The 26051-nt window shown below is 44.4% G+C and overlaps 1 protein-coding gene across 11 annotated transcripts in view; it reads right to left on the bottom strand.

Annotated features, from left to right (window-relative positions):
* Window positions 1-4749: 4749 nt before the first annotated feature.
* TEAD1 (TEA domain transcription factor 1) overlaps window positions 4750-26051 on the bottom strand; it is a 261388-nt gene continuing 240086 nt past the window's right edge. For all 11 annotated transcript variants that reach the window (XM_032358729.1, XM_032358733.1, XM_032358737.1 and 8 more), the window contains 3 exons: window positions 23701-23841; window positions 19172-19324; window positions 4750-12474 (listed from right to left, as the gene is read on the bottom strand). In XM_032358729.1, coding sequence (XP_032214620.1) covers window positions 12361-12474; window positions 19172-19324; window positions 23701-23841 — 408 coding nt within the window. In that variant the 3' untranslated portion in view covers window positions 4750-12360. The remainder of the gene's footprint in view (window positions 12475-19171; window positions 19325-23700; window positions 23842-26051) is intronic.

The following is a 26051-nucleotide window of genomic DNA, read 5'->3' as shown; positions in this document are numbered from 1 at the left end:
CTTAACACACTGAGCACCCAGGCACCCCTTTATTAGTATTTTTGAAGAACCAACTTTTGATGTTGTTGATCTCTATCATGTTTGTTTTCTATTTAATTAGTTTGCCCTTATATTTATTAGTTCCTTCCATTTTTTTAACTTCATAAATGCCTAGCTCATTAGTTTTTAGTCTTTCTTCGTTTTAAAAAAATTTTATTTATTTATTTGACAGAGAGAGAGAGAGAGCATAAGCAGGGGGAGTGGCAGGCAGAGGGAGAGGGATGGAGCAGTCTCCCCACTAAGAAGAGCCTCACATGGGACTTCATCTCAGGACCCTGGGATCATGACCTGAGCCAAAGGCAGACACTTAACCAACTGAGCCACCCAGGCACCCCATCTTCCTTCTTTTCTAATATGCATGTTTCTAACTAAGCATGTTGGTCACATGCCCCCCATATACTGCTCTGCTTTCTACATTATTTAGGTGGTACTTTATTATATAGTTTCAAGTATTTCTTAATTTCCATGACTTAAATTTTCTCATGTGTTAATTAGAAATGTTTAATAATTCCCAAATATGTGGTGCTTTTCTAAAGATCCTTTTTATATTGATTTCTAACTTAATTGTCTGTGGCCAGAGAATATTGTATACTGCAGCAACCCTTTGAAATGTATTGACACTTGCTTCACTTGCCAAGAACATGGTTTTCATACCGTTCTCTATGTGACTGAAAAATTATGAATGACAGTGTTGTGATGATGGAGTGTATATGCACACCCACATAATCAAGACTTCAATTTCCCTACCTGTTCCCTGGTATTTGTCTGCTTGTTACATCAATTACTGAAAGATGACTCTGGATATTTTTTGCTTTGTGGTTCTCTCGTTTTTGTTTTATTTTAAAAGAATGTTTATGTTTAGCACATACCAAAGTACAATATTTCATCTTCATAGCGAACATAATACTGTATCTTATTTAGTGAAATCTTTAAGATTTAATCTTAATGTCTACTAAGGCTCCCAAATAAACTGCACTTAAGAATTTTTTCAAGATCCACTTGTGGGGCAACCTAAATTAAGACATTTGGTCCCCTGGAATGTCGCAGCTCCACAATAACTAAGACTGCACCTCTGATAAACTGGCACTGGACCTACAAGGAAGGGGAAGCACTAACTCATGCAAGCCCTGGCATAGTAGGGTGGTATTAACTTATAATTGTAGAATAGGCTGATTACTGCTAAGTACCATCAGTGCACAGAAAGAAGAAAATGTCACGCTCAACTCAGGGCATTGTGTAAAAGATCTTCCTGGCAGCATTTGAAAAAATCCTTAGCTCATGCAGCTGGACGACAGACTGCCGGAAACCAAGCCAGAAATTACAAATAAAGATGAATTCACAGCCTTCACAAGTCTGTGTTACAGTCAAGCCCTAAGAGTAAGTAGCAGCACCCTGAAACATGGGGTGGGGACATCGGGTTGGAAACACTGAGAGCTTTGAACCCAATTCCTCCAAACCTTAGGGCTACTAAGTCCCTCACTCTTGCTGAGACAGCAATCTACCCTGCATGGAGACCATGTTAAGGGCTCAACTGAAATGGATGCATCAAAAGAAAAAGTATTTGCCGCCTCAAGATCTGCCCCACCTCATCAATCACTAGAGTAAAGCCTCAGCATGTCCAGTGGGGGAAATTTGGTCTGTAATGTGGGAGGAAATGGCTTTTCCTCCCTGGAGAAACTGGCAGAACATGCCTGGAAACAAATCTTGAGGACATGAGACTGGGCTAGGTTAAGGGGTTTATTGGTAGAGGCCACACTCTTCTACCATTCAGAATTTAATATCCTGGCAAGAACATCTAGAGATGATCCTGGGTCAGCTAGGCAGTTCCTTGAAGGTTGGAGGGAACAATGGTGTAGAGGAAATGCAGAGGTGCTAGAACTGCCTTGGTACTGAGGCAGAGCTCAGAAAGTTAAAAGAGGCAACAACTGGGAGTGGAGGGCATGGGATGGTGGTTATAATTTAAGATCAGAATATCTGCCACTTTCTATGTGCCCCAGAAGGCCAAGAAAACAGTCCTTTCACTAAAATAGTAAATGCTCTAGAGAATAGGGCATAAGCATTGCTAAGAAACTCAGTGGCAGCCTGCAGGCCAAGGTTGATAGCAGGAGATACTGACAAAGAACTGGGTTCCCTTGTTTGAATGGAGAGAAGATTCTGGGACAGCAGAGACCAAGTGGCAGTGATTAGCTGTCAGGAGCAAAGCAGTAGTTACTATAATAGGCAGCAACGGATGGAAACCAAGAAGCCTGGCCCTGCCGGGGATCTGTGAAGATGGCTAGTGGACCATGGCAAGATAGGGACAAGACAGGTGGGCAGGCATCAAAGGTGTTGCTTGACTGTATTGCTCATAAAATAGAAAGATTAGGTGAGATGTCAGCTGCTGCAATGAAAAATTACTATCCATCACTCATCCTTTCCAGATCTAAGCCTGTTCTTAGACCCACAACCCACTGATGAAAGGGAAGGCTAGCATATTTGAGGAAGAATGCTATGATGCCACAAAGGAGCATCCCACAAAGGGCATCAAAGGAATAGATAGCCACTTGCCAGAAAACCTACACACTGGGGAATAGGAAACAAAGACATCTTTTTATGACCTTGGCTTTTTGGCTTAGAATGGGAGTTGGCAAAACATTTTTACTATGAAGAGCCAGGTAGCCATTATTTCAGGCTTTGTGAGCTACAGGGTGTTAGAATTAATCAACTATGTCACTGTAGCGTGAAAGCAGCCATGACACCAAGTAAACAGCAGGGGCTAGAAGTGTGTTTTAATAAAACTTTATGTGTAAAAAGAAACAGCAGGCCAGATTTGGCCCACAGACTATAATTTCAAAACCCCTGGCCTTGAATGCAGTCAGTTTTCATAAAAATTCCATGCGTCCTTGGGAAAAATTGCATAGGCTCCCGATTGCTGTGTTCATTACTCTGTATTTTATAAACTAGAACGGCACATTAAATTATGCCGTTCAAATCCCCTATATCTGACCTGTGTTTGTGTGTGTGTGTGTTTGGTCTGCTTTATCTATAAATAACCCAATGAGTTTAGTTTTCAAAAACTTCCTTCTATGGAATTTCAAATTTCACTTTATAAGTTTGAAACTGTTATTAGGTGCATACAAGTTTAGGGTCTCTATTTTTCCTAGGTGATTAAAACTTGTATCACCTTGAAATAATCCCCATGAACTCCAGTAATAATTTTTTCCTCAAGCTATACTGGTGTGAAAAGAATATAGCTACATTAGCTTTTGTTTTACAGCATATTTTTCATCCTTTGTTTTCAACCTTTCTATGCCTTTACATTCTAGTTGGTTCCTTATCAGCACAGAACACAACTTAAAAGTCTAAGCATCTTGGGAGCCAAAGCAAATAGGAGAAATGTTTACTTTAAATAAAAAAAGGGGGGGGGCAGTCAGGTTGCTGGCAGCCAATTTGCTAGTTAAAACAACCTAGCTACATCTGACATATAGGATATTAAACAGAACAAAAGTGTCTTTAAAGGTAGTTTCAATACCCCTAAGGCTTCACAGGCTTACACATTGTTTTGTTTTGTTTTAATTGGAATTTTATCAGTTGCTCACTGATGACTTAACAACGCAGCTAATTTGGCTTTCCATAAGTAGTAGCTATGTTGATTAGTCTACTGCCAACAGCAAGGCAGACAGAAATGATCAGGGGTTCACAGCAAAGTTGCCTGACCCCAACTTACTAGAGGCCTTTATTTATCCTGCCCTTTAAATCCCTTTACTCAGTGATATTTACCAAATATGTCTCCATCTTTGCTGAACTTAAGCTGACTGGAACCACAGGCGCGAACAAAAGATATTTTTAATGTATCAGAGCACCTTGTTTTGGAGGAGGAGGGGCAGGGCAAGAGGTGGCACAGAGCCAGTGGTGGAGCTAGAACCGCAGGGCAGGAGGCGTTTCCAGCTCTGGATTCCTGTCACTAGCTTTCATGACTTTAACAAGGGCTCAGCTTCTCAGGCCTCAATTTCTTTATTGAAAAACAGGAAATGACTCCTTTATTCAAGAGAACGTGGTCTGGGGAAAATAGTGACTCTAACAGTACTCGGCACACATTAGGGCCTCAACAGGGTGTTCCATAGTTAGTTCCCTTCCCTCTACTCTGAGCAACTCAGTGGATAACAGCATTCCTCTTGACTTGCGGTATGCTGAAAATGTCTCTTTTCAAAGGAGATGGGATATTATTTCTTCTCTGTCCCCACTCCCACCAGTGAGGGACTCTTGGGATTTGAAGCATGCTTTACCTCAGATTTCAAATAAACCCATGGGGCAGGGGAGCGCTTACGGTGTGTGCGGGTGTGTGCGGGTGTGTGTGTGTGTGTGCAAGGCAGGGGAGGGAGGTTAGGGGGTAGGGGAGAGTCCAGGCCTGAGCATCAGGGTGACCTATTTAAGGCTCCACCACTCACCAGTCATGACTGCGGAATGATCCATCTTTTCTGAGCCTGGGGTGGGGATAATAACCTCACTGACTTTGGAACTAAGGTAAGAATGAAAGGAAACAATATATCCACATTGTATCAACACACCTGCCCAGTGCCCACCACACAGTAAACATCTAATGAATCAAAGGCTTTCTTATGGAGGGCTGTGCCGCGTGCCACACTCACCCAAATCATGAACCCCACAGTTCCCCCACAAGCACAATCACATGTCATTTTCAACAACAGACACTTCTGCAGATAAAAAAGGTAACCCACACTTTCATTTTCTTTATTTTTCATTGATACCGTATGAATACAAAGTTTCTAGAAAGCTACAAAATGTCTACCACTTTATCAAGAAGGCATCAAAATGTGTCACTTTGCAAAGACATGAAAACACCTGCAGGAACTGACACAAAAATAGCATTTTTAGAGTGATGAAATAATTGCACTTAACTGTCATGGATATTAAAGTTATCACACATATGTACCGCGAAAGCTAGAATACATTTTTTTTTTTTACAAAGCACTTTATAAAAAAATTCTCTGCACACAAACCCTATAATTTTCATATAACTATCATACTAAAGATAAATTCACTTTAAAGCCAACACTTAGAACATTTTTAAACAAAATGGTACCAGTACCTAAACACAGACATTAACAAATACAAGAATACTGTACTGCCAAGAGGTTTAACCAAATGCCTTTTTGAAAGTTTCTGCAAATAGTTTAAGAAAACATGTGCGAGAATTTGCCCCCCACCCCCATCTCTCCAATCTATCGAGAGGAACCTTATCACCCAGGGGCCCGTTCCGGAGCTCCCTCCCAGCTGCAGTACAATATCAAAGCGACCACTGACCAGATGAAGCGCTTACGTCACAAGCCCATAGTATACACGGGACACAAAGACACCGACTGTGAGAATCCCATTAAAGTCATTTAGAACGTGAACAAACACATGTGGCAAAACCAATTTACATAAAATTTAAGCATATTAAAGAATTAAAGGCTATTCGGGTTTCTTTTTTTAAACGTTACAAAATTTTTTTTTGTTGTTTTTCAGGCACGTACTGTTTTTGTTTTCTTTCTTTCTTTCTTTCTTTTTTTTTTTTTCCTTATCTGCAGGCTAGAGCCTATAGACAAAGGCCTACAGAAGTGAATCTTTCAAGGAGGTAACAGGGAGATGTATTTTTTTTTTTAAAGAAGTGCAGTTAATATCTAATTTACATAGTCAAACTAATCACAGAAAATGACTGACCCAAAATAATAATAATAATAATAATAATAGTAGTAGTAATAAAATAAGAGACCGGTTTCCAATTGATTTACACCTAGATTTTGTCAGCCTCTCTCAGAGACAGGGGAAGGGAAAACCATCTCATAATGGAAGGCAGACAAAAGAGCCTACCTGAGAGAGGTTGGCATCGCCTGGAATCTGACCCCATTTAATGAGGAACAGAGGGAACGTAACTGCCATTTCAAACAAACTAAAATGATGTAGTGTGGTGTATGACCAACTCACTGCAAATTCACAAAGAATAAAACAAGCTATAGCCTTAGGAAGTAGGACAATAAATACCAATATTTCATCTTAGTTAATGGTGCATGACTTCAGCGAAACTATCCTTGCAAATGCAGTAAATTTTAAACACAAGACTTTCACTCTTCACAACAGAAGCAATGAGTTTATGAGAGAAAACTATTGCCAAACCAACAAAGCGCAGTAACAGTTGAAAAGAGAAGCAGGAAAACAATCATTTGATGAGTTTCTTTCCAGGGGTGACACAAGTATGGACAGGGAGGGCCGAACTCAAGCAGGTGACTAGCGCTCGTGTTAGCTCATTTTACTTTTCATCATTTGACAGGTTTTTTTTTTTTTCCTTGTAGAAATTTCTATAAATACTCACAACTTGGTGTGGATAGAAATCACTCCTGAAATTTCAGAGACCAGACAGGGTAATCTTAAAGACACCAGGGAGAGACAAAAGAACATACGCATTAAGAGTTCAGAGGCTAACTTTCAAAGATGTCTGATGTCATTTGGAAGTCTATATGGGTAAAGAACATTTTTTTTTTTTTTCTCCTCCTGGCTTTTGTTTGGCTGGTGTTTTTGCCTTCTGGTCCTTCCCACGCCTCTTCCTTACCTCTATCAGTTTTCCCGATCTATACAAGGTTTTGATAAAAGCCGACACAGACTCTAAAGGGTTGCCCTTTTGAGGGCAGGAACATTCTTTGAAAATGCCAAATTGTGAATGGTGCTCTTTGGAAGTTTCTCATCGCACATTCGTACACAACACTCAAAGTCAACATTTTCGCCGTAAGAAGAACACTTCAATTGTAATGACCCTAACTCATTTTTGTTCTGCACTCGCATCTCGGTTCGAGGCTTCCAACTTCCAGAGTGGTATCACTGTGTAGACCAGAGAAGTGCGCGCTGTCGTCGGAATGGAAAAGAAAGCCTCCACAGAGACTGCACACGCACACGAGGGGAAGGACAGATCTGTCCACCGGTCGCAAGTCCGTCGTCTGTGTGGCAGTCCCCTCGCGCGGACGCACGGCCGGATGATGGGCGGAGAGGAGCCCGGGGTCGCGGACACACACACACACACACACAACAGTTCCTGGGGTCCCTCCTGCTGCTGCTACTGTGGGACGGTGGTGGCGGCAGGCAGGGTCCGCGTCGCGCCCTTGTGGACAGAGGCCTGTAGTTGGTTACTCATCCTGGTAAACCAAAGGCATTACGGTGATCTCAGAATATTTTTGGTCTCTCTACAAATTATCGTTATATGGCAGCACTTTTCTAAGCTGGAATCTCAAACCAAAGGCACTTCCATGCTAGAGCGCAGAAGATTCATAAATAGGTAAGTATTTGGTCGTGAATTTAAAAGGCAACTTTAAAAGTACAATTTGCTTCTCAGAGTAAACTATGAAGTTGGAAAACCTTCCGTTTTGGTATATACATTTGAGAGTGTGGTCGAAGAACCACCTCGTGTTCAGTTTCCGATTTTAGACCAAGTGGTCAGTGTCCTCTAGAACTGGAGAAAAAATGGGCTTACGAAAGAGAAATGCGAACAATTTTTGCCTGTGTGGTTTCAAATACGGGGCCAATTCGTGAATGGATGCGGAGGGCTGGGGACAACTAGGTATCACTAAGGCACTGCTTACTGGAACGCTTTGGCAGCTCTGAATTTAAAACTCCCTAAAAAAAGGAACAGTAGTAAGAGAAATGCTTCCAGCTTACAAAAGGGCTCACAGTTCCGAGGCAGCCTTCGGCACTGCACACCCTACACACAATGTCTCAAAGATTTAAGGCTTTTCAGAAATGACACGTGCAGGGCTTTGCCACAGAAACGTCAACAGAAAGAAAGAAGCAATGCAGACATATGCTCTCGCTGTCACAGGTGCGAACGCCAACGCACGGGATCGGTTCTACCCTTCGTGAGGACAGGTGTAGTATACCAGACAGAGCATACACGAACTTAGACAGATCCTATGTACCTGGTTTGTAAGACTGACTGTCATCTCAGCCGGTTTAAATAATTTAAGGTTGTACAAAAAACAGACTGCTAAAGCCACTACAGTATCGAGACCTAGAGAAGACTTGGGTTAAAGTCACCTGGGGACTTTTAACACCAAGTGCTGGGAACAGGGGCTGCTTTTTGGCTGGTCTGAGTGTGGGACATGGCGGCTGGGTTGCGTAGCAGGTAAAAATTGGACTCGAGATTCTGTGGCAGGTGAATTGTCCTCAGGGTAAGCGAAAAGGCTCATCAGCTTTTGTATCTGCTTGTGGCTGCCTCGTGTAGCTCCAACAGACGAGAGGCTCCGTGGGGGAAATGGCGTCAGCAGCGGGTCGATGCCTTGCTCTGGCTGAGGGGGTGGTTCTTAGTCCCCCTCTGTCTTCTGCACTGAGTCTATGCACATCTTCGTAGGGATCACTGAGGCATGAGCACCGAAGAGGAACCACCTTCACTGGAAGAGGCCAAGGATTAAGTGGCGAGGTCCTAAGGCCCGCACCCTGATTCTGTCACTAACCAGCTGGGTGACTCTGGGCAAGTCACTTCCCCTCTGGGTCTCAACTTTCTCATCTGCTAAATGAAGGAGAGAGTAGGTTGTGCTCTCTTTTAGCTCAGTAAGGAAAAAAATCTATCACCCCCTGCTTCCAAAACTGGTCCCTCTCTCCTCCAACCTTAAAGATGCAGTGTTCCAAAGGCTTCCTTAAATTCTAAAAACAGCACTGAGTGTAGGGCAGAAAGCAGAAGACCAGAGGAAGCTTACCGAAATGAGGAAAGCTTCAATCTTGAGACCCAGACGCTTAAAAGAAAAATGAATGGGATGTCTTTTAAAGCTGGTAAAATGAGGAATGAAGATCAGATCACAGATGCACCTTACAGAGGTCCAAGCTGATCATGGGGATGGGGGTGACCCGCTATTCCCAACATCCCCAGTGATGAATGAAGGAAGCCTTTGTAGCGAGACAGACTCTGCCGTGGGAGATGCCCTGAAGGGGAAGAGACCTGGATGTAATGTCATTTGAGGAACCTTCCTACCTGCCTCTTCATGACCTGAAACAAAGCTCCTGGGACAGCAGCTTTCTTGGGGTGAGATTGGAAGGGAAAAAGAAGATCTCCAATACGGTATTTGTGACCTGCAGGATCTAGGGCAGGGGTCCTCCACTGGGGGTCGGACTGGGCTCCACGGAACGTGTGGCGATGTCTGGAGATATTCTGGGTCGTGGCGATAGCAGGGAGGGCATGGGAAGGCCAGGGACACGGTGCAGGACAAAGAACTGTTCTCAACTTGCCAACTTTGATACTTCAAAGCGGAGAGCCCCTGACTGAAGAGTAACACAGACCTTCTGGAATTCTGGAACCTGTTCTGGCAAAGTCCTGACAGTCATTTTAAGGCTCTTGCTAAGATGGAAACGAATGCCCACAGACCAGAGTCCAGTTTTTCAGCTCCCTCCTGGGTGACTGTGAGAGATGGGCCTCCATGCTCCCCAGGGAAGTGTGAGATGCCCCTGACTCAAGGCTGGTGATGCAGGGTCGGCAGGAGACCTGGTACTCAAAAGAAAGCAGTAAGGACAGGGGCCTGGAAAGGCTTTTTTATGGTTGGGGAAGCTTGCCAGCTCAAGGGAGAAGACTACGAGAAAGGATGAAAGACTACAGACAGACTTGCATGAGGCACCGCCTCAGAAACCCCACCCCAGCACCTAACTTGGCAGAGACAGAGATGGCCAAGGGTTTGGGTAACTGGATCCGTGGTTAAGATAGGGAAAATATCTGCCCTAGAGAAAGTTTTAGGAGAACAAGATGAGAAGAAAAATTTTAAGGCTCCTAGAAATGTTTTTAAGAGCAAAAAGCTACCCTCCGGGTTGTTCATGCAAATGCTCCAAACTCAGCTCCGAAGGCATCTGGGGGAGGAGGGCACAGCCTGCCTCCAGGAGCTCAGCAAGCTGGGGGTGCCCTTCCCTCAGCCAGCAGAACCACCCTCCAGCTGCTCTTCTGGGGTCTACTTGTGCTTTGAAAAGTAAATCCTAAGAGGCCTCCTGGCAGACAGAAGAGCCCCATTCCTGTGTGGGAATGGGAATCAGATACTCCTCTCGCTGAAGTTCTGGGCTGGCTCTGGACATAGAAGATCCTTTACCCCCCCTTCATAGGGTCCTGGCTCTGGGAGAGTGGGGTTTCCACTGGGGAAAGATGTGGGAGACAGAAGCAAAAGGAACATTCCTAGGAGGGCTGCCCAAGAGAAGTCATTAAGTATGATGACTACAGCAGAAGCTTCGGTGTCTGCACGGAAGGCCAGATGAAAGGGCAGACCACTAGGGCAATCCTTCAAAGGCCCCTTAGAATCAGAGAATAAATGGTAGTTTTTTCACAGAGGGAAGACAGACATCAGCCTACTGGTTTTTATGAGAGGTGTGCATTCCAAATGGGAGAAGTTCTGCACTTTTTTCACTGGTCTTCCCAGGAACTGATGGCACAAGTCTTGGAGAAATCAGGCTTGGTCCGGTGGCTTGCTGGCCACAAGCGAGCCACACCAGACCCTCTAACCAATATCCAAGCAGGATCAGAGCAGGTGGTGGGACAGGGAAACGGATAAGTTACTAGGATGTGAAAGAACAAGGTATTTCTTTTCTGGCTTGATGAAAAAGCCATGACAGGTTTCACAACTTACAAAACTTCCTTCACGTTCTATTGTGTGAAATCTATTCCTGGCGATTCTAAGAATGTCACGTTCCTCTGGGAAGCCGGGGAGTGTAACCCTGTCTCCTTCCCAGTGAAGCACTTACGGAAATAACCCAAGACACACGGCCATTTCGAACCAACTCTGCCTGGGCAATGCTTTGGAATATCTGGGTTGGAAAGTTGAATTTCTCCTGGGAGGAGAACCTCCCGATGAGTCTGTTTGGAAAAAAAAAAGTCCGAGAGAACGCTGGGCCTCTCCAACCTCAGTCGAACAAGTACTGTGACTATCGAGAGATGCTGAGAAACAGATGTCCTTTGAGAAGGTATCTATCTAGATCTAGGGACACAGACTGAACTATACGTGTACACGAACGTATCAGCACCTAGCAAACCGGTGAATTAAAGAGATGTTCAATAAATATGTCTGATACTGTATGTGTATATGTGTGGATGTGTACACAAACACACACGGACACACACATTATGGCAGGTTACTATGCACACTGGTTCACCAGAAAGAATTTATCCACAGGCTGGAAAGGATGCTTGTAATTTTCTGGGGAGCAGAGATGCTAAAACTGATGAGCCTTTTTCTTGTTTGGTTGGTGAAATTTCTCCCAGCCACAGGATTTTTCTCTACTTTGCAGCTCACAGTGCAGTATTCATGCCAATTTTCAATTTTTTGTTATTAAATTTCAGTGATTCAAACATTTACTCATCTTGGTAAAAAATTTGGTTGTCCATATAAAATATAACTGCACACACAAGACTATAAACATTTGTACGTTTAGGTTTTCAGTATTTATCTACTTATTGCAAAAAGAGCCATCCTTTTTTTTTCTTCATTAAATAATCATCACATTAGTACAATACAATTTTATATTTTTTAAATATACTATATATGTTAAGGATAAGGGGTGAAGTTTTCTTCCTTTGTAATACCTGTTCAAGAGTTTAATGGATTAAGAGATTAGTTTTCACCTTGAGAAAAAAAAAAAAAAAGTACAAATTTGTCTCATTAGAATATTTCTACCAAGCATTTAAGGCTATATTTTAACATTTGGCTTCAAAAAGAAAGAAAAGTTTCATTTAAAAAATAATTTAGTGAATTACATTCTTTCATAACTTCCACCCTAATTAGTTACAAAGATAAGTCTAAAGATTCTTAGTTTTGTGTACTAATTTACATTTATATTTAAAGATTAATTTTACTTGTATCTTAAAACAAGAATTTTATGTTGGAAAGAACAAAACAAAACCAGAACTAAATACATTTGTATAAAGGCTGTAAATGCCCCATGGCAAATGTTCTGTCTCAATTTTTTTTTTTTCCTACCACAATTAGAGACAGGTCTCTGCAGACAGAGACCTGGGTTCTTAAGGTTCACCTTTCCCGAGGAATTGTGGGCTGCGGATGTGAAGAACACATAGAAACCACTCAGATTTCTCTTTTTACAACTGTACCAGAACTTCACAGCTACAATGATAGTATGAACACATGAAAAAAAAATAATGACTTCACTCAAACAGGATTTAGAAAAGTCAGGGTGACCTCAGGGCCAGGGCACCCCCCTGTGTGGTGAGGTTTACAGTCAGTCATTCAATAATGGAGAGTGTGTGTGTGTGTGTGCACGTATGTGTATGTGTGTGTGTGTGTATATACAGATATCTATATATATAAATAACCATGTTCAGTCCTTTACAAGCCTGTAAATATGATGTTGTGCTCCATGTTCACTATTTGAAACTTCAAATACACAGGCCATGCACAGGAGAGTTTCTTGTGTATCCCTGTTTGTTACCACCTGTTAAAAAAAAGAAAAAGTATATACTTATATATACACAGACACATAGAGGGAGAGAAAAACCTCCACATATGCAAACACGGTCCATCTGTGCCATGGCAACCAGGGTTTGCTTGGAGAGGGACGGTCTCAAGTTCAGCAGGGAGACTACTGCACATGTCCCAGCCTCAAGCTGCCCCCTCCAACATCAACTCAGGATAATTAGGGGTCTGACTTGAATCCTAGCTGAATTCTAGCTGAACTTAGTTACCATGTATTTGCCATGTATAAGACATACCCTACAGACAGTGTCTCACCCCTAATTTGAGCCCACAAGAATTAGTTCGGGTTTTTTAGGAGGGTTGATTTCTTTACAACAAAGACCATTTTCTAGAATCCTGTCCCACTAGACAGTCGTTTACCTTAGGAATTGCTTCCTACCTTACTCTTAAACTTTTACTAGATTTGTTTCACAACAGCCCACAAGAGATGCGAGCTCCACGAATACTAGCTCAGCACTGTTAACTGGCTGTGCTGGGACTCAGTACCATAGATGCTGAGTAAGGCACAGTGGTAGAATCACATCAAATGATCCCTCTTTCCATGCACACAGACTTTACCTTTCGAAACATACTCTGAAACATTCATCTGCTTCCCCTCTTGGTTCAAGTCACTGGACTCCAGCTCTCTCCTCCTCGTGCCCGTGGCCTTCCCTTGAGTAACCAGATCTGACCCAGGTCCCTGTGGCCCCTCCCCACTAAACCATGCCTGCTTCCCAGAGCAGTTCTCAGAAGGAACTTTCCAAGAAAAGCAAATCTAGCCCACTTCCCCACAGTTTCAGTGATGCTGTTGTGTGTCTCTTTTGTCTGAAGACAGCTCAGTGTCTTCAAACACTGTGAATCTGAGGGCCTAGTCCAGCATGTCACTCCCTCCTCTCGCCCCCTACTGTGGGCCGCATCACCCCTTCCATTTCCCTTACTCTCAAGGCATCTGAGGGTATGGCCCCTGACTGAAGAATACAAACTCACACACTTTTAACTGTCCATTAGGGCATACAGTACAGTCTGTAAGAACACCCAGATTTGTGTTTTTGTTTTTGTTTTTAACATCCATGTCATTCAGTGGGCTCTAAGTTCCTGAAGAACGGGGACCGTGTTTCCTAGTAACTAGCTTGGCACAAAACAGTTGTTTAATAAAAATGTGTGTGTGTGTGGGGGGGGGGGAGCCTGGGTGGCTCAGTGGGTTAAAGCCTCTGCCTTTGGCTCAGGTAATGATCCCAGGGTCCTGGGATCGAGCCCCACGTCAGGCTCTCTGCTCAGCAGGGGGTCTGCTTCCTTGTCTCTCTCTGCCTGTCTCTCTGCCTACCTGTGATCTCTGTCTGTCAAATAAATTAGAAAAAAAAAAAATCTTAAAAAAAAATGTGTGGAAGGAAAGACGAGTGACACAATAGTCAACATACATTAACTATGTAGTGTACACCTGCTCGGTATGAACTGCTTCACACACACTGTCTGGTATAATAGCACAACTTCATGAGCGGGTGCCCGGTCACCTCCCCCTGACAGCAAGTGAGGCCAGGGAGTGGCCAAAAGGGTACACAACTGTCACCAAAGAAACGTTAACTCTGACTTCAAAGACCTTTTTCCCTAACCATGAAGCCAAGCTGCTCTAGACAAATGAATGTCTACAGTAATAGATTATTGACCTTTTTTTTTTCCTGGGTAATAAAGATTTGACTGAGTATTGGTTCCCACCTCCATCCTTCCTAGTCTTACTTCCTGTCCCTTCCCTCACAAATAGAAGACTCCAAGCATGCAGGCCTTCCGTCCTGGAAATCTCTCTGTCTCTATATGCAAAGAAATGCCATGCCCTGGGGTGCATGGGTGGCTCAGTCAGTGAAGCGTCTGCCTTCAGCTCAGGTCATGATCCTGGGGTCCTGGGATCGAGTCCCGCATCGGGCTCCCTACTTAGCAGAAAGTCTACTTCTCCCTCTCCTACTCCCCCGTTGGTGTTTTCTCTCTCGCTGTGTCCCTAACAAATAAATAAATAAAATCTTTGAAAAAATAAAATAAAAAAGAAACGCCATGTCCTGCTGTTCTTCCCTCTGGAACAGTCCTGGATCCCCTCCCCTCCCCCACGGCCATCGTCCAGGGTACCAGCAAAGCACCTGGCCTCCCCCACCGGCGCCACCCTGCCCCTTCCTACTCCCGGTACACAGCAGCCACAACGACCCTGTGAACAACACAAATCTGACAAGAATGCCCTCTTGCTTAACAACCCCCATGGCCTGTATTCCACTTCCAAACTCCCGCCTGTAAAGCCCAGGAGCTCCGGCCCCATCTGGCTGTCCTACCCAGTCAGCTCCTTGCTTTCCTCTCTCTTTCTCCACACCAGCCACACAGCCTATTTCTAGTCCTCCCACCTGCCCGCCCACCTGTGGTACTTTTCTCTACCCTCTTTGCCTAGTCATCTGGCAAGGATGCCTCCTCTATCTCTGCCTGAGGGAAGCCTTTCCTGACCTCCCACCTCAGGTCAAATACTCCTGGCATCTGCTCTCTGGGCACCATGTACCACCCTCTGCCAGCCACCAGCCTCTGTGGGGTTTATATGCATTTTGCGATTGCTTGAGGAGCGCCTGCCTCCCTCAGGGGCTTCCGAGATGGCTGCCCCCCACCCCCATCTAGTTTACGTCCCAGCCCCTGACAGGTAAGTACACACCCATGAGACAGCGCTTTTCTTGGTAAATCTGAAACATGTCTGTTTACCCATCAAGGCAACTTAAGCACCAGCTGTTTACATGCCTTGAGGATGCCCCATTCAATACTCTGTACGCCCAGGTGTCTGTTTCCCAAGGATACCACAGGCAAGCATTGTACGAATGTCCTGTAACCTTCTTCACCTGCCTCTTTCCCTGGAGCAGACCAAGATTTGCTCTGGAATAGGCACTGTTTTGCCTGCACTGCACTCTGACAGTGATTATAATCTCTCCAGTTTAGCTAAATGAAAGCAAATATTCTCAACAACCTCTGAGGTGGGGCGTCTAGACGAGAGCATTTTGTTTAAAGTGGAGGAGGGAGGGACGCCTGGGTGGCTCAGTTGGTTAAGCAGCTGCCTTCGGCTCAGGTCATGATCCCGGTGTCCTGGGATCGAGTCCCGCGTCGGGATCCTTGCTCGGCAGGGAGCCTGCTTCTCCCTCTGCCTCTGCCTGCCTCTCTGTCTGCCTGTGCTCACTCGCTCTCTCTCCCTCTGTCTCTGACAAATAAATAAATAAAATCTTTAAAAAAAAAAATAAAAATGTTTAAAAGTAAGTGGAGGAGGGAACGGAGTTTAGAGACGTTCAGCGACTTATCCAAACCAATGTCATTAAGTAGAACTGCATCTTAAACCCCAGTCTTCTGACTGTGTGATCATGAAATAGCCGCAAAGTAGCTTTCCTATCCTTCTAAGTCTTCGTTTATGTCTGTCACCAGCTCTGTGACCTCAGGGAGGCCTAACACTCCTTATCCATAAAAAGGGAATAAATACGACCTCACAGTCTGCAGTGAGAATTTCATAATATCACATTTACAAAGGATTTAGCACCGTGCCTGGAGCCTCCAAGATCTGCCTTACCGTCTTGCAAACTCTCTAGGAAAGACTATGTTCTATTTATCTTTTTCTTTTTTAGCCTCCAGGCCCAGCACGGGGCTCAAACTCGTGACCCTGAGACCAAGAGTTCCCTGCTCTACCGACTGAGCCAGGCAGGTGTCCCGAATATGTCCTAGACTTCATGATTAAGATTCAAAAGGAGGAAAGAAAAAAATGTTTCTAGCAAACTGTATGTATGTATGTCTGAATGCAACTCCAAAAACAATGGGAACACTTGGCCTGTAATTCAGAGAGTCTTCCTCAGTCTGTCTGGATATTGTCACTCAGGTCCTGCATTTACAGGTTCACCTCAATTTCTGTATCATCCTGCTGAAATCAAAGACTTTAGCTCACCCACCAGCAGGGTCTGGAACTGGTCTTGCTGACACAGGCTTTGTAATCCAATACCTAGTAAAATGCCTGCCACTACGTCAGGCAGCTGCCATCCTGGCTGTGTTCCTACATCTCCCCCTGCCGCCCCCAAGGAAGAGCTGAAAAGTACTCTCTTTCCTTTATCAATGAGTTGCTTTCATTCTATAATCCAGGAGTGCTGTTTAATTTCAGCTTTTCTAAATGCTAAATTTCTAGCAAATATTTACTGAGAGCTACCAATTCATCACAGCAAAGGAATTTTTCTAGTTGCTTAATGATAAATTCTGGAATTAAGGTAATGCTCTCTCTGCATATCCAGGCTGCTTAAAGTCACATGTTCAAGGAGAACTACTGATTTGGTCTCATGGGTTTTGTGGCTAAAGAGTTGCTTTCCATTTCTTCCCGGCCTTCTTTTCCTCAGCTGTGCTCTGTGAGGTAGGGGTAGGAATGGAGGGCATAGTCCTTAAAATGCTGACACAGACTCAGAACTGGTTTGTAAGGACAGCTAAGACTGTTTCCAAGAGAGATGGGCTGGCCATTCACTCAGAGACTTTTCCTAAGGCTATTAACTGTCCACATCAAGGTACGACACACTCACCTTCTGCCCATCTGAGCACAAAGTCCCCTGTTCCTAACGAGCAACAGGAAGCAGCTGTTGGTCAGGGACCAGCCAGCACCCCAAACGAGGATCTGCTCCGTTTTCACTAACAACCGTTACAGGACAGGATACTAATCAATAACATTCTCGGTAAATGATACCAACAAACTAATCAATAACCTGTTTTTGGTAAAGAACAGGTTTTCCAAAGTTTCCCCCAGATTGCTAGTCTCCTATGGACATGCCAGAGAATCCACCGGGATTCTCTCTCAGGAATAAATGAAAATTACACGCAACATTATCTGTCAGCCAACTGTATGACCATCATGCGTCTGTGGACTTGAGACTCCCCGCAGCTCACTGCCATCCCCCTGAGCCACGGGTCTCAACTACCCGGGAGCCGTTAAAATAAAACAAGAATGGCGATGCTGGGTGGGCCCTACTCCCCTGCCCCGAATTTTTAAAAACTTCCTGGGTGGGGGTGCCTGGGTGGTTCAGTCAGTTAAGCCACTGCCTTCGGCTCAGGTCATGATCCCAGGGTCCTGGGATTGAGTCCCGCATCGGCTCTCTGTTCAGTGGGGAACCTGCTTCTGGCTCTGCCTCTGCCTCTGCCTGCCACTTTGCCTGCTTGTGCTCTCTCTGACAAATAAATAAAATCTTAAAAAAAAAAAAAATCTTACTGTGTGAATCTGATATGCATTAGGATTTTAATTTAAGTTTTGTTTATTCAGTTTTCATACTGTTGTGAGGAAACTGGGTCCCTCTGGCTCTGGAAAGTTAAATATGAGGGAATTTTATGAGCCGGACAGCCCACTGGTACCTTGAAACTGACCATGGAGGATGTATTTATATCATGAAAACGGGCAAATGCTCATAAATCAGGGTTTGGGGGAGAGGGTGGGAGATAGTTGCTTTTTGTTTTTTGTTTTTTGTTTTTTTTTAAAGTAGCACACCACTGATGGTGAACTCTAGTCGCCATGGGTCCAAAACCTCTGGGTAAAGAACTTCTGCTCTAAGTATTCTAGTTCTTAATCCTAGTAGCAGCGTAACAAAGCAGGGCTTCAGAGGGCTGAATATGTGACCATGATACTGTCTTGTGCCCCTTTTAGCAAACCTGTTTCTAAGTTTTGTTTTGGCATTTTTCCTTTCCTTAAGTCAAGGAATATTAATTTTTTTTTTCAAAAATGAGCCTAATGAAACCCCTTACTATTATTTTTACCCCTATTATTACCCTTATTATTTTTACCCCTATTATTACCCTTATTATTTTACCCCTATTTTGTAGGCAGATTTTTGAGGACATTGCTGTTCTTATAACCTTCTTCCCAAGTATCCAAATGGAGCCCTGATGAGAAATTTGTTAAACATGAGGGGATCCTCCCCGACTCTCCAGCTCTGACCAGGGGCACAGGAAACTTCTCCCATCATAGACTCTGGGCACCAACCACTGCTTTTACTTTCCCTTTAGCTGTCCAAGCTTTGACCATACTCTTCAGCCTATGGGGACTATTTTCTGGTCATGACATTCTAATTTCCGTTTCTTGTGGTGCCGAGGGTTTGTGTTTTGCGATCTTAGTATATTAGTGTGTATTACTTCTTATAAGGCCTTGCAATCCTTCGTGAAATGAGTCAAGGTGTATTTGAAGTACAAACCCACTGACTCAATTTTTGTCTCATCTGCAATCTGCCTACTCGGCGGCCGGGACTCACTCAGGGCAGGCACTAGAATGACCTAGAGAACGCTAAGTATTCACGCCTGGCTTCTCTCCTCAGAGGTCGGGATTTCGTTGATCTAGGATGCAGCCTTGGTGTCAGGCTTTTAAAAGTCTTAAAGTATTTTAAGAAGTCCCCCACGCCTTTCTAACATGCAGGTGAATTTACGCACTTGAATTCCAGTTTTCCTGAGCTTCAAAGAGCTTACGAGCCTCGCCAGATGAGACCCTGTCTCTTCTAGAGACTTGAGCCCAAGCAGAGCCCGAGCCTTTGCCCTGGGTGCTGTGGATTCAAATGGTGACCTTCCCACAGCCTGCTCAGCACCCCTACACCCCGCCACCTTCCTGCCCCCTTCCCTTCCAGCGCCAGACTGCGTCAGCCACAAGAAGAAAGAGGCAAAACAGTTACCAATAAGATTGTGAAGTTTTCCAAAACACTGTTCATCATGTATTTCTCTGGTAAGTGTTTGAGCTTGTGGATGAAGTTTATCATATATTCACACATTGGGGAGCGGTTTATTCGGTACACAAATCGGCCGTTCTCAAACCTTGCATACTCCGTCTGTGAGGGGAGAAAGGAGTTGAGCACGTTTATACTTTGGACTTCAAGATACATGAAAACGCTGTTACAGCCTTCAAAAGCATTTTTCTTTTCCTTTTTCAACAGAAGTCATCTGCTAGATGCTATACTAGTTACCCAGTGTACTTATTTTAAAAGAAATCCTATCTCCAAACTTAATGCCATACTCAGAAATCCATTACTTTTCTGGAAACTTTAAACAACAACAACAACAACAAAAAACAGTGGAAAAGGGATAGCTTTAGAGAAGGGTTGTCAGAAAGAAAAGAAAGCAAAGGTCAGAAAGAAATATAATCACCTACTTAGTGATTTTCTGCCTGGAAATCTGGGGGAGCAAGGCCCAGCCAATTACAACTCTTCAAAGAGCCCAGAGAAAATCCTCCCCCACTGTTATAAGGCCTCAGACCAACGACTTTGGCAGCTAATTTCTCTACCTCAGGAAAACCTACTTCACACTGATCACGAGCTCCTGAGTGTGAGTTATTTATGTCTTTAATAAACATGGAAAAGAAAGAAAATACGGGTATGGAAGATCCCACGGAAACACTCAGAAATAAGAGACATATCCCTAGACAGTCTTGGATCAAAGAAGAATTAAAAAGGAAATTACAAACTATCTCAAGAGTAATGAAAAGGGAAACACTTGACATCAAAACTTAGGGGACCCGATGAAGCTCTACTTGGAGGAAACTTAAGGAAGCAGCTTCATGAGTTCACAATTAAAGGTAAAAAATTATAGAACTAAACCATGTCTGAAATTAAAAAAAAAAAAGAAACAACAAAAAACCCACAAAATAAACCCAAGCCACAAAGAAACCAAAGGAAATGAGAAATAGGAAATTAATAAAGATAAAAGCTCAAATAGATGTTAACAGAGATAAAAAATGTGGGCAGAATGAATTAAAAAACTGGTTTCTTTAAAAAGTCAAAACAAAATCAAGCCTTCACAAGCTTAACAGAGAAAAGAGACAAAACCACATTACAGGAGAGATTGGAAGATGTGTAAAAGGTTACCTCATGTAGCTGTAAGGCGAAAAAGCCTAGAGAGGATGACTGCCCAGCAAAGTATGAATTACTAATATTGAATTACTAATTAATATTACTAATATTGAATTACTAATATTGAAGGAGAAAACTCCAATAGGTCCCTTAGGGTGGAGGCGACCGAAAAATTGTTCAGAGACTCACCACGGAGAAAGGTACAAAGATCAAATTGTTTCACTGCTGAGTTTTATGCAAATCTAAAAGAATAATCACTTACTGTTATGCAAACAATGCCAGGCCGCAGAAACAGGCAGGTGTCCCAATTCTTTTTATGAAACTAATGGACACAAAGAGATTAGAAAGAGGAGTGTCCTAGCATCACTTAGGAGATGCTAAATCTTATGTAGAACAGCCAACAGAAGAGTCACCATGTCCAAAGCAGGACTTTCTTCAGGAATGTTGTGGTGGCTCCTATATGGGATGGGTATGAACTCGTGATGCCCACAACTTGGAAAAAAATCATATAAGAGATGCTGAAAAGGCATTTGATAAAATATTGCAGCTGTTACTAATAAAAACCCTAGGTACACGGGAAGAGAAAGAAAGCACCTAAATACAAAATAAAGACCACTTATACAATCCAACAGTGAATGTATATAACCCGAAATGGTAAAACACCAAAAACAACTCTATGGGCAGCAGTCACCACTCACCGCCCTACTTCTTTTTATGACAATGTTGGAGGTTTTAGCAAATGGAAAGAAGGCGAGAAAATAACCAGAACAGAAAAGGTGGCAAAAACATTGGAAAAGAGGAGATGAAATAAAGCCTTCTGTTTTTGCTGCTGCTATGAACATACACATAGAAAATTCAAGAATCTAGGGGGAGAAAAAAACCACTGGAGATAAATAAGAGAATATGGCAAGATGGCCAGATAAAACATAGATAAGCAAAAACCAAGAGCTTTCCTCTCTTCTTGTAATTAAAACCCAGAAATAGGAAATTGCATTAACGAATTACATACTATTTAGGAATATATTTAACAAAAAAGGGATAGACCTATATGTGAAAACTATAAAATCTTATTAAGATAAATGAGATAGAAATGCAAATAGGTTCTCAACTGGAAACACTTAGTATTGGTAATGTATCAATTTATCCCAAAATAATGTCTAAATCTAGTACAATTACAATTAGATTGATCAAGCGAGGATTTTGGTTTTTTTTACTGTTTTTTTTTTTCTTTAAAGTGATCTCATTTTTTTGAAGAATAAATGCTGTTTACTAGCCTAGAAAATATATGGAAAACAACAGCCAGATTGACTTGCGCCTGCAGAGGAATGTGCTGTAAAGCCACTGTAATCAAATCAACATGGCACTGGGACGCTATTGAGATAAACAGAGGGGGAATCAGGGAGACTTCAGGAATGGCTCCTGGGATATGCGGTGACTTAAAGGAGACAGATCTCAGATCTACTCAGTGGGAAAAGGATGAATCACTTAAGAAATGGTTTTGACACAAACGCTTGCATACTTGGAAGAAAACGGTAGCAGATGCCCATCTCACACCAAATGGGGAAGTACATTCTAAGTGAATTAAAAGCTTATAAAACTCCACCTGCCACACTCACACCACCTTCTCCATGAAAATTCCTGGGCCTTCATCAGCCAAAGGCAACCTTTTCCTGCTCCCTGAACTTACAGAAGCCTTTGCGTCTGTTACTGGAGAACACGTTGGGGAAAAAAAAAAAAAGAGTTTAGAATCTGGGACACTGAGTAACTTGTCTGGTTTGTCTTGTCCAAGCAGGAGGTCCAGCTCAGGCGAGGCCTGACAACGGGGCTACCCAGCAGCCATGCCGACCTGGAAAATTCTACATTCCCAACCACTGAGTGGTACCTGTGCTCCCTCCTCCTCCAAGGATCTGGGAGGTCATCTGGGCTGCAGGCCTCCAGGGCCTGTCAATGATGACACGGCCACCTTCTCGCCTACCCTCTCCTTGGGCTTCCCAGACATGTGCTGAGCTGGCTCCCCTCCTCTCACACCCATTTCTGTCCTCTGCCGCTGTCTCCCTTCCGCTCACCCCAGGGCCGGCTTCTGCTCCCCAAATTTAAACCCTTATTCTGTGCTGCTATTCCCTCTCTGCACCTAGTTCTCCATTTCCAAAGTCTCAACGATCCTGAATGCTCAGGATTTCCCATCAGTAGTCTCAAGCTTCACCTGTCTTCCAAATTCTCATCTTGCATTTGGAATCATCCCGACCGTGTGCTCCTGAGCACCCTCCTTTCTTATCTCTGTTGGTGGCAGCACTGTCCTTGCAAACACAAAATGTGGGACCTCTGACTCTTCCTCCTTGTGCATTTTTAATATCCAGTGAGTTTCTAAGTTCTATTAAGAATATCTTACTGGATTCCCCCTACCCCCATTTCAGTGGAAGCCCAGGAAGCCTCGGGTCCCGTCAACCATCTAGTCAACTCTCTTCTACCCTCTCTGGCTAACTGTCACCCCCTCAACACCATTCTAGGGAAGCCCAGTCTGTGCTCAGGAAGCTACAAGGGCCACGACATCCCAGGTCCTCACTGTTCGGCCCAAGTCTTAAAGCCCTCATGCTCGCTCTTGCTCTCCTGCTCATCGCCTCTGCTCTCTCCCATGCCCTGGCATGAAGTCTGCCGCACTCAGCCTAGGCTCTGGGACCTGCGAGCTCCAGGACCACTGTGACATGGACTGACTAGAGGACGGGCAGAAGACACTGAAAAATTCGACTTTATGTGGAATGTCAACTGTAAGACATCAGTCACACAAAGCAACCCGCCCTGGTAAAAAGAACATACTTTTTTGACAGGGAGGGAGGCCATGAAATATATAAAGCCATAAACAGGGATTTGACCCCAGGATGTGCTGTCATCTGTTTAAAAGGATTAAAGGAGCAGAAAGGGCAAAAGCGCCACCACCATGTGAGATGTCTGAGTATTACAGAAGGCAGGTGGCCGAACAGCTGAATTCTACCCCGGTAGTTACCTACAACGCCTACAAGTGCCCTTGGACCTGGGGGTGGGAAGGACACCATCCGACGGATGGCAGGGCCTGTCTGCCCCTGCCCCCCCACCCCACGACACCTCGGGCGGGACTGAGTGCTGCTGGCCACACAAGGCGGGCAACCGCGTTCCGGGGGGCTGACATGGACCTTCCTTTCCCTGCCTTCTTCCACGTGCTTTCAGAGCGTTCTGGCTTTTTAGAGGTAACAGGGGAAAGAGGTGGGAGAAAGGGAGAGGAGCAGATGCCAGAGAAAGTGAAACTGTCCGCCCCAAGGTCAAGCTGACAGGAAGGCAACAGTCGGCCCCTGAATGAAGATTCCGCTGGACAGATGCCTACTTACCTCTACTTTTTCTACTACTTGCTTCCCAAAGGAGCACACTTTGGTGGAACAGGTGACTGTCATATTTTCAGAACTCTCATACTGACTGGTTACACCGTAAAAAGCCCCGGCATCGTCCTGAATACTGCAGTTTAGGTCGGCCTGTTGGGAAGGAAACGGAGGTGGGGGTTATCCTCTCACGGCCAGAGGCATGGCAACAAGCAGGACCGGGGACCAGAAAGCTGGGAGACCTCTGACCGCTCGGGCTGAGTGGAGGGCGGTGTGGCTCGAGGAGGCGGGGAGGTGACGCTCATCCAGAAACAAGTTCCATGGCCCGCTGGGTCACTTTTTGAAGAGCTTGCTAACTCCAGCAGTCGCCCTGGCACAAAGGCCAAGCAACACACATCTATTTCAGTTTGCTTTCTTGTGTTCAGTGTAGACTAGTACTGTACCCTTGTTATAAAGATCCATGAGGCCTCTGAGATGTGTGCAGAATGGACTTCATAGTCACTAATCTGCAGATATACTTTTGTTTGTGGGGGAGAAGAGTGGAGGGAGGGGGAGAGAATCTCAAGCAGACTCTGAGATGAGCACAGAGCCTGACACTGGGCTCAATCCCAGGACCCTGAGATCATGACTTGAGCCGAAATCAAGAGTCGGACGCTTACCTGACTGGGCCCCCCAGGCGCCCTAATCTGTAGATATATTTAAAAGAACAGATCTATAGCTGATTGGCCCCTTATTAATATATGTGAAAACAAACTTTATTACAAATTACAGCATCCAGAAGGGAAATGGCTCCTAGAAAAAAACTGGTTTATAAAGATGCTAAATAATTACTATTTCCCACTCATTTAAGGTATTTGATGATTACCTACTATGTGAGGTTCATGCTAGACCCTACACAGAACTACAGACAGGAGCTGTGCACATAAAACAGCTGTAAGAGACAGAAACAGTCTGGAAGGTATGACTTTTAGCCAGGGTTATCGCTTATGGGATGGTTATGATGTGCAGAGATGGGCTGAGGAGACACTGGGGGCTTCTAGAAGGGACCTCGGGTGCCTCCTTCTGCAAGGACTAAGGCCACTGGGAAAAGTGAGTTTGGAAATGCAGCCAGGGCTGCAAGTTATGAAGGACTGAAAAAGGGGTGTGGATTGCATGCTGCAGGAAGTAGGGACCCTTAGAAAGTTCTGGCACAAGGAGGTGATGTGATCGGAGCTGTGTTTCAGGGGCAGACGTCTCAATGTGGTGTAGTGTCCACTGCAGAGGGAGGCTGGGAGGCCACAGCAGTGGCCGGACCACTGATGGATGGTTCCCTCCTCTCCAGTATCTTCTGACCTGCTCTTCCCCACGAGGCACTGGTGTGGGGCCAGGGGTCAGACTGAGCAAGACCCGGGCCGGTCCTTACTGCTGAGGGCTTGCAATTGAGTGGGGAAGACATCACCATTTGGATGAGCACTCCTGAAAGAGGCACAGAGGGCCACGAAAACCAACCTCAGGGTTCAGGTAGTTGCCAAAGATGAGGCAGCTCAGATTCAAAGGAAGAACTGGGGCAGGTAGACGTGCCCTGAGTGTGCACAAAGGGCACATAACCAGAAACCAGGCCAAGAAAAGGCTGGGATCGAGGGAGCAGGGGAGAGAGGGTGGCAGGAGGGTTTGGGTCTTAGATCCTAAAACCAAGGAGCACAGGAGGGGCCCAGTGACAGGTTATGGCTGGATCTGCGTTCCCAAGAGGAACCGTGGGCATGGCATGGAGACGACTCTGAAAGAGTGAAAGCACAGGCAAGGGACAGTTCAGAAGGTTGCCGGTGCAGTCTGGACAAGGGCTATGGGGACTGGAGAGGGATGGGGGAACCACCGCATGCTGGTCTGGAACATTCGACCAGCTGATCTTAAAACCTTGCCGTGCACTAGCCACTAGGGAGGCCTGAGTCATCCTAGATGTATCTGTAATAAGGGTCTACATCTGAATTTCCTTCTTGAATTGAGTATCAAGAAAATGTCCCTTTCCCGAGGCAAAACTTGCTATTTTCTGGCTTCAAATAAAAAGAACCATAGGCTTTATATTCCCCCTTATTCCCTTCATGCCAAGAAATTCAAAGCTAAATTCAGTGCCCAACTACAGTAATTACCTATCCCAAGGTATTTCTAATAGCTACTAACAACCAGTGTAGGGCTCCTTTTACTGGATTATGATCTGCTTTTACTTGTCCTTGTCCACTTTTCTATTGCCCGTAAAGGTAGTAACACTCCCTGACATTCTGCGTTTGGGAATTATATGGAGAACAAATTCTAAATAAATAAAAAATACCCAGGTGGACATGTTTCTCACATTCAGGGGGTTGAGGTCAGCTCCGTGAAGAGCAGAA

Source organism: Mustela erminea, chromosome 9, assembly GCF_009829155.1.
Source record: "Mustela erminea isolate mMusErm1 chromosome 9, mMusErm1.Pri, whole genome shotgun sequence".
NCBI classification, from domain to species: domain Eukaryota; kingdom Metazoa; phylum Chordata; class Mammalia; order Carnivora; family Mustelidae; genus Mustela; species Mustela erminea.
This window is presented reverse-complemented; position numbering and strand designations above follow the sequence as displayed.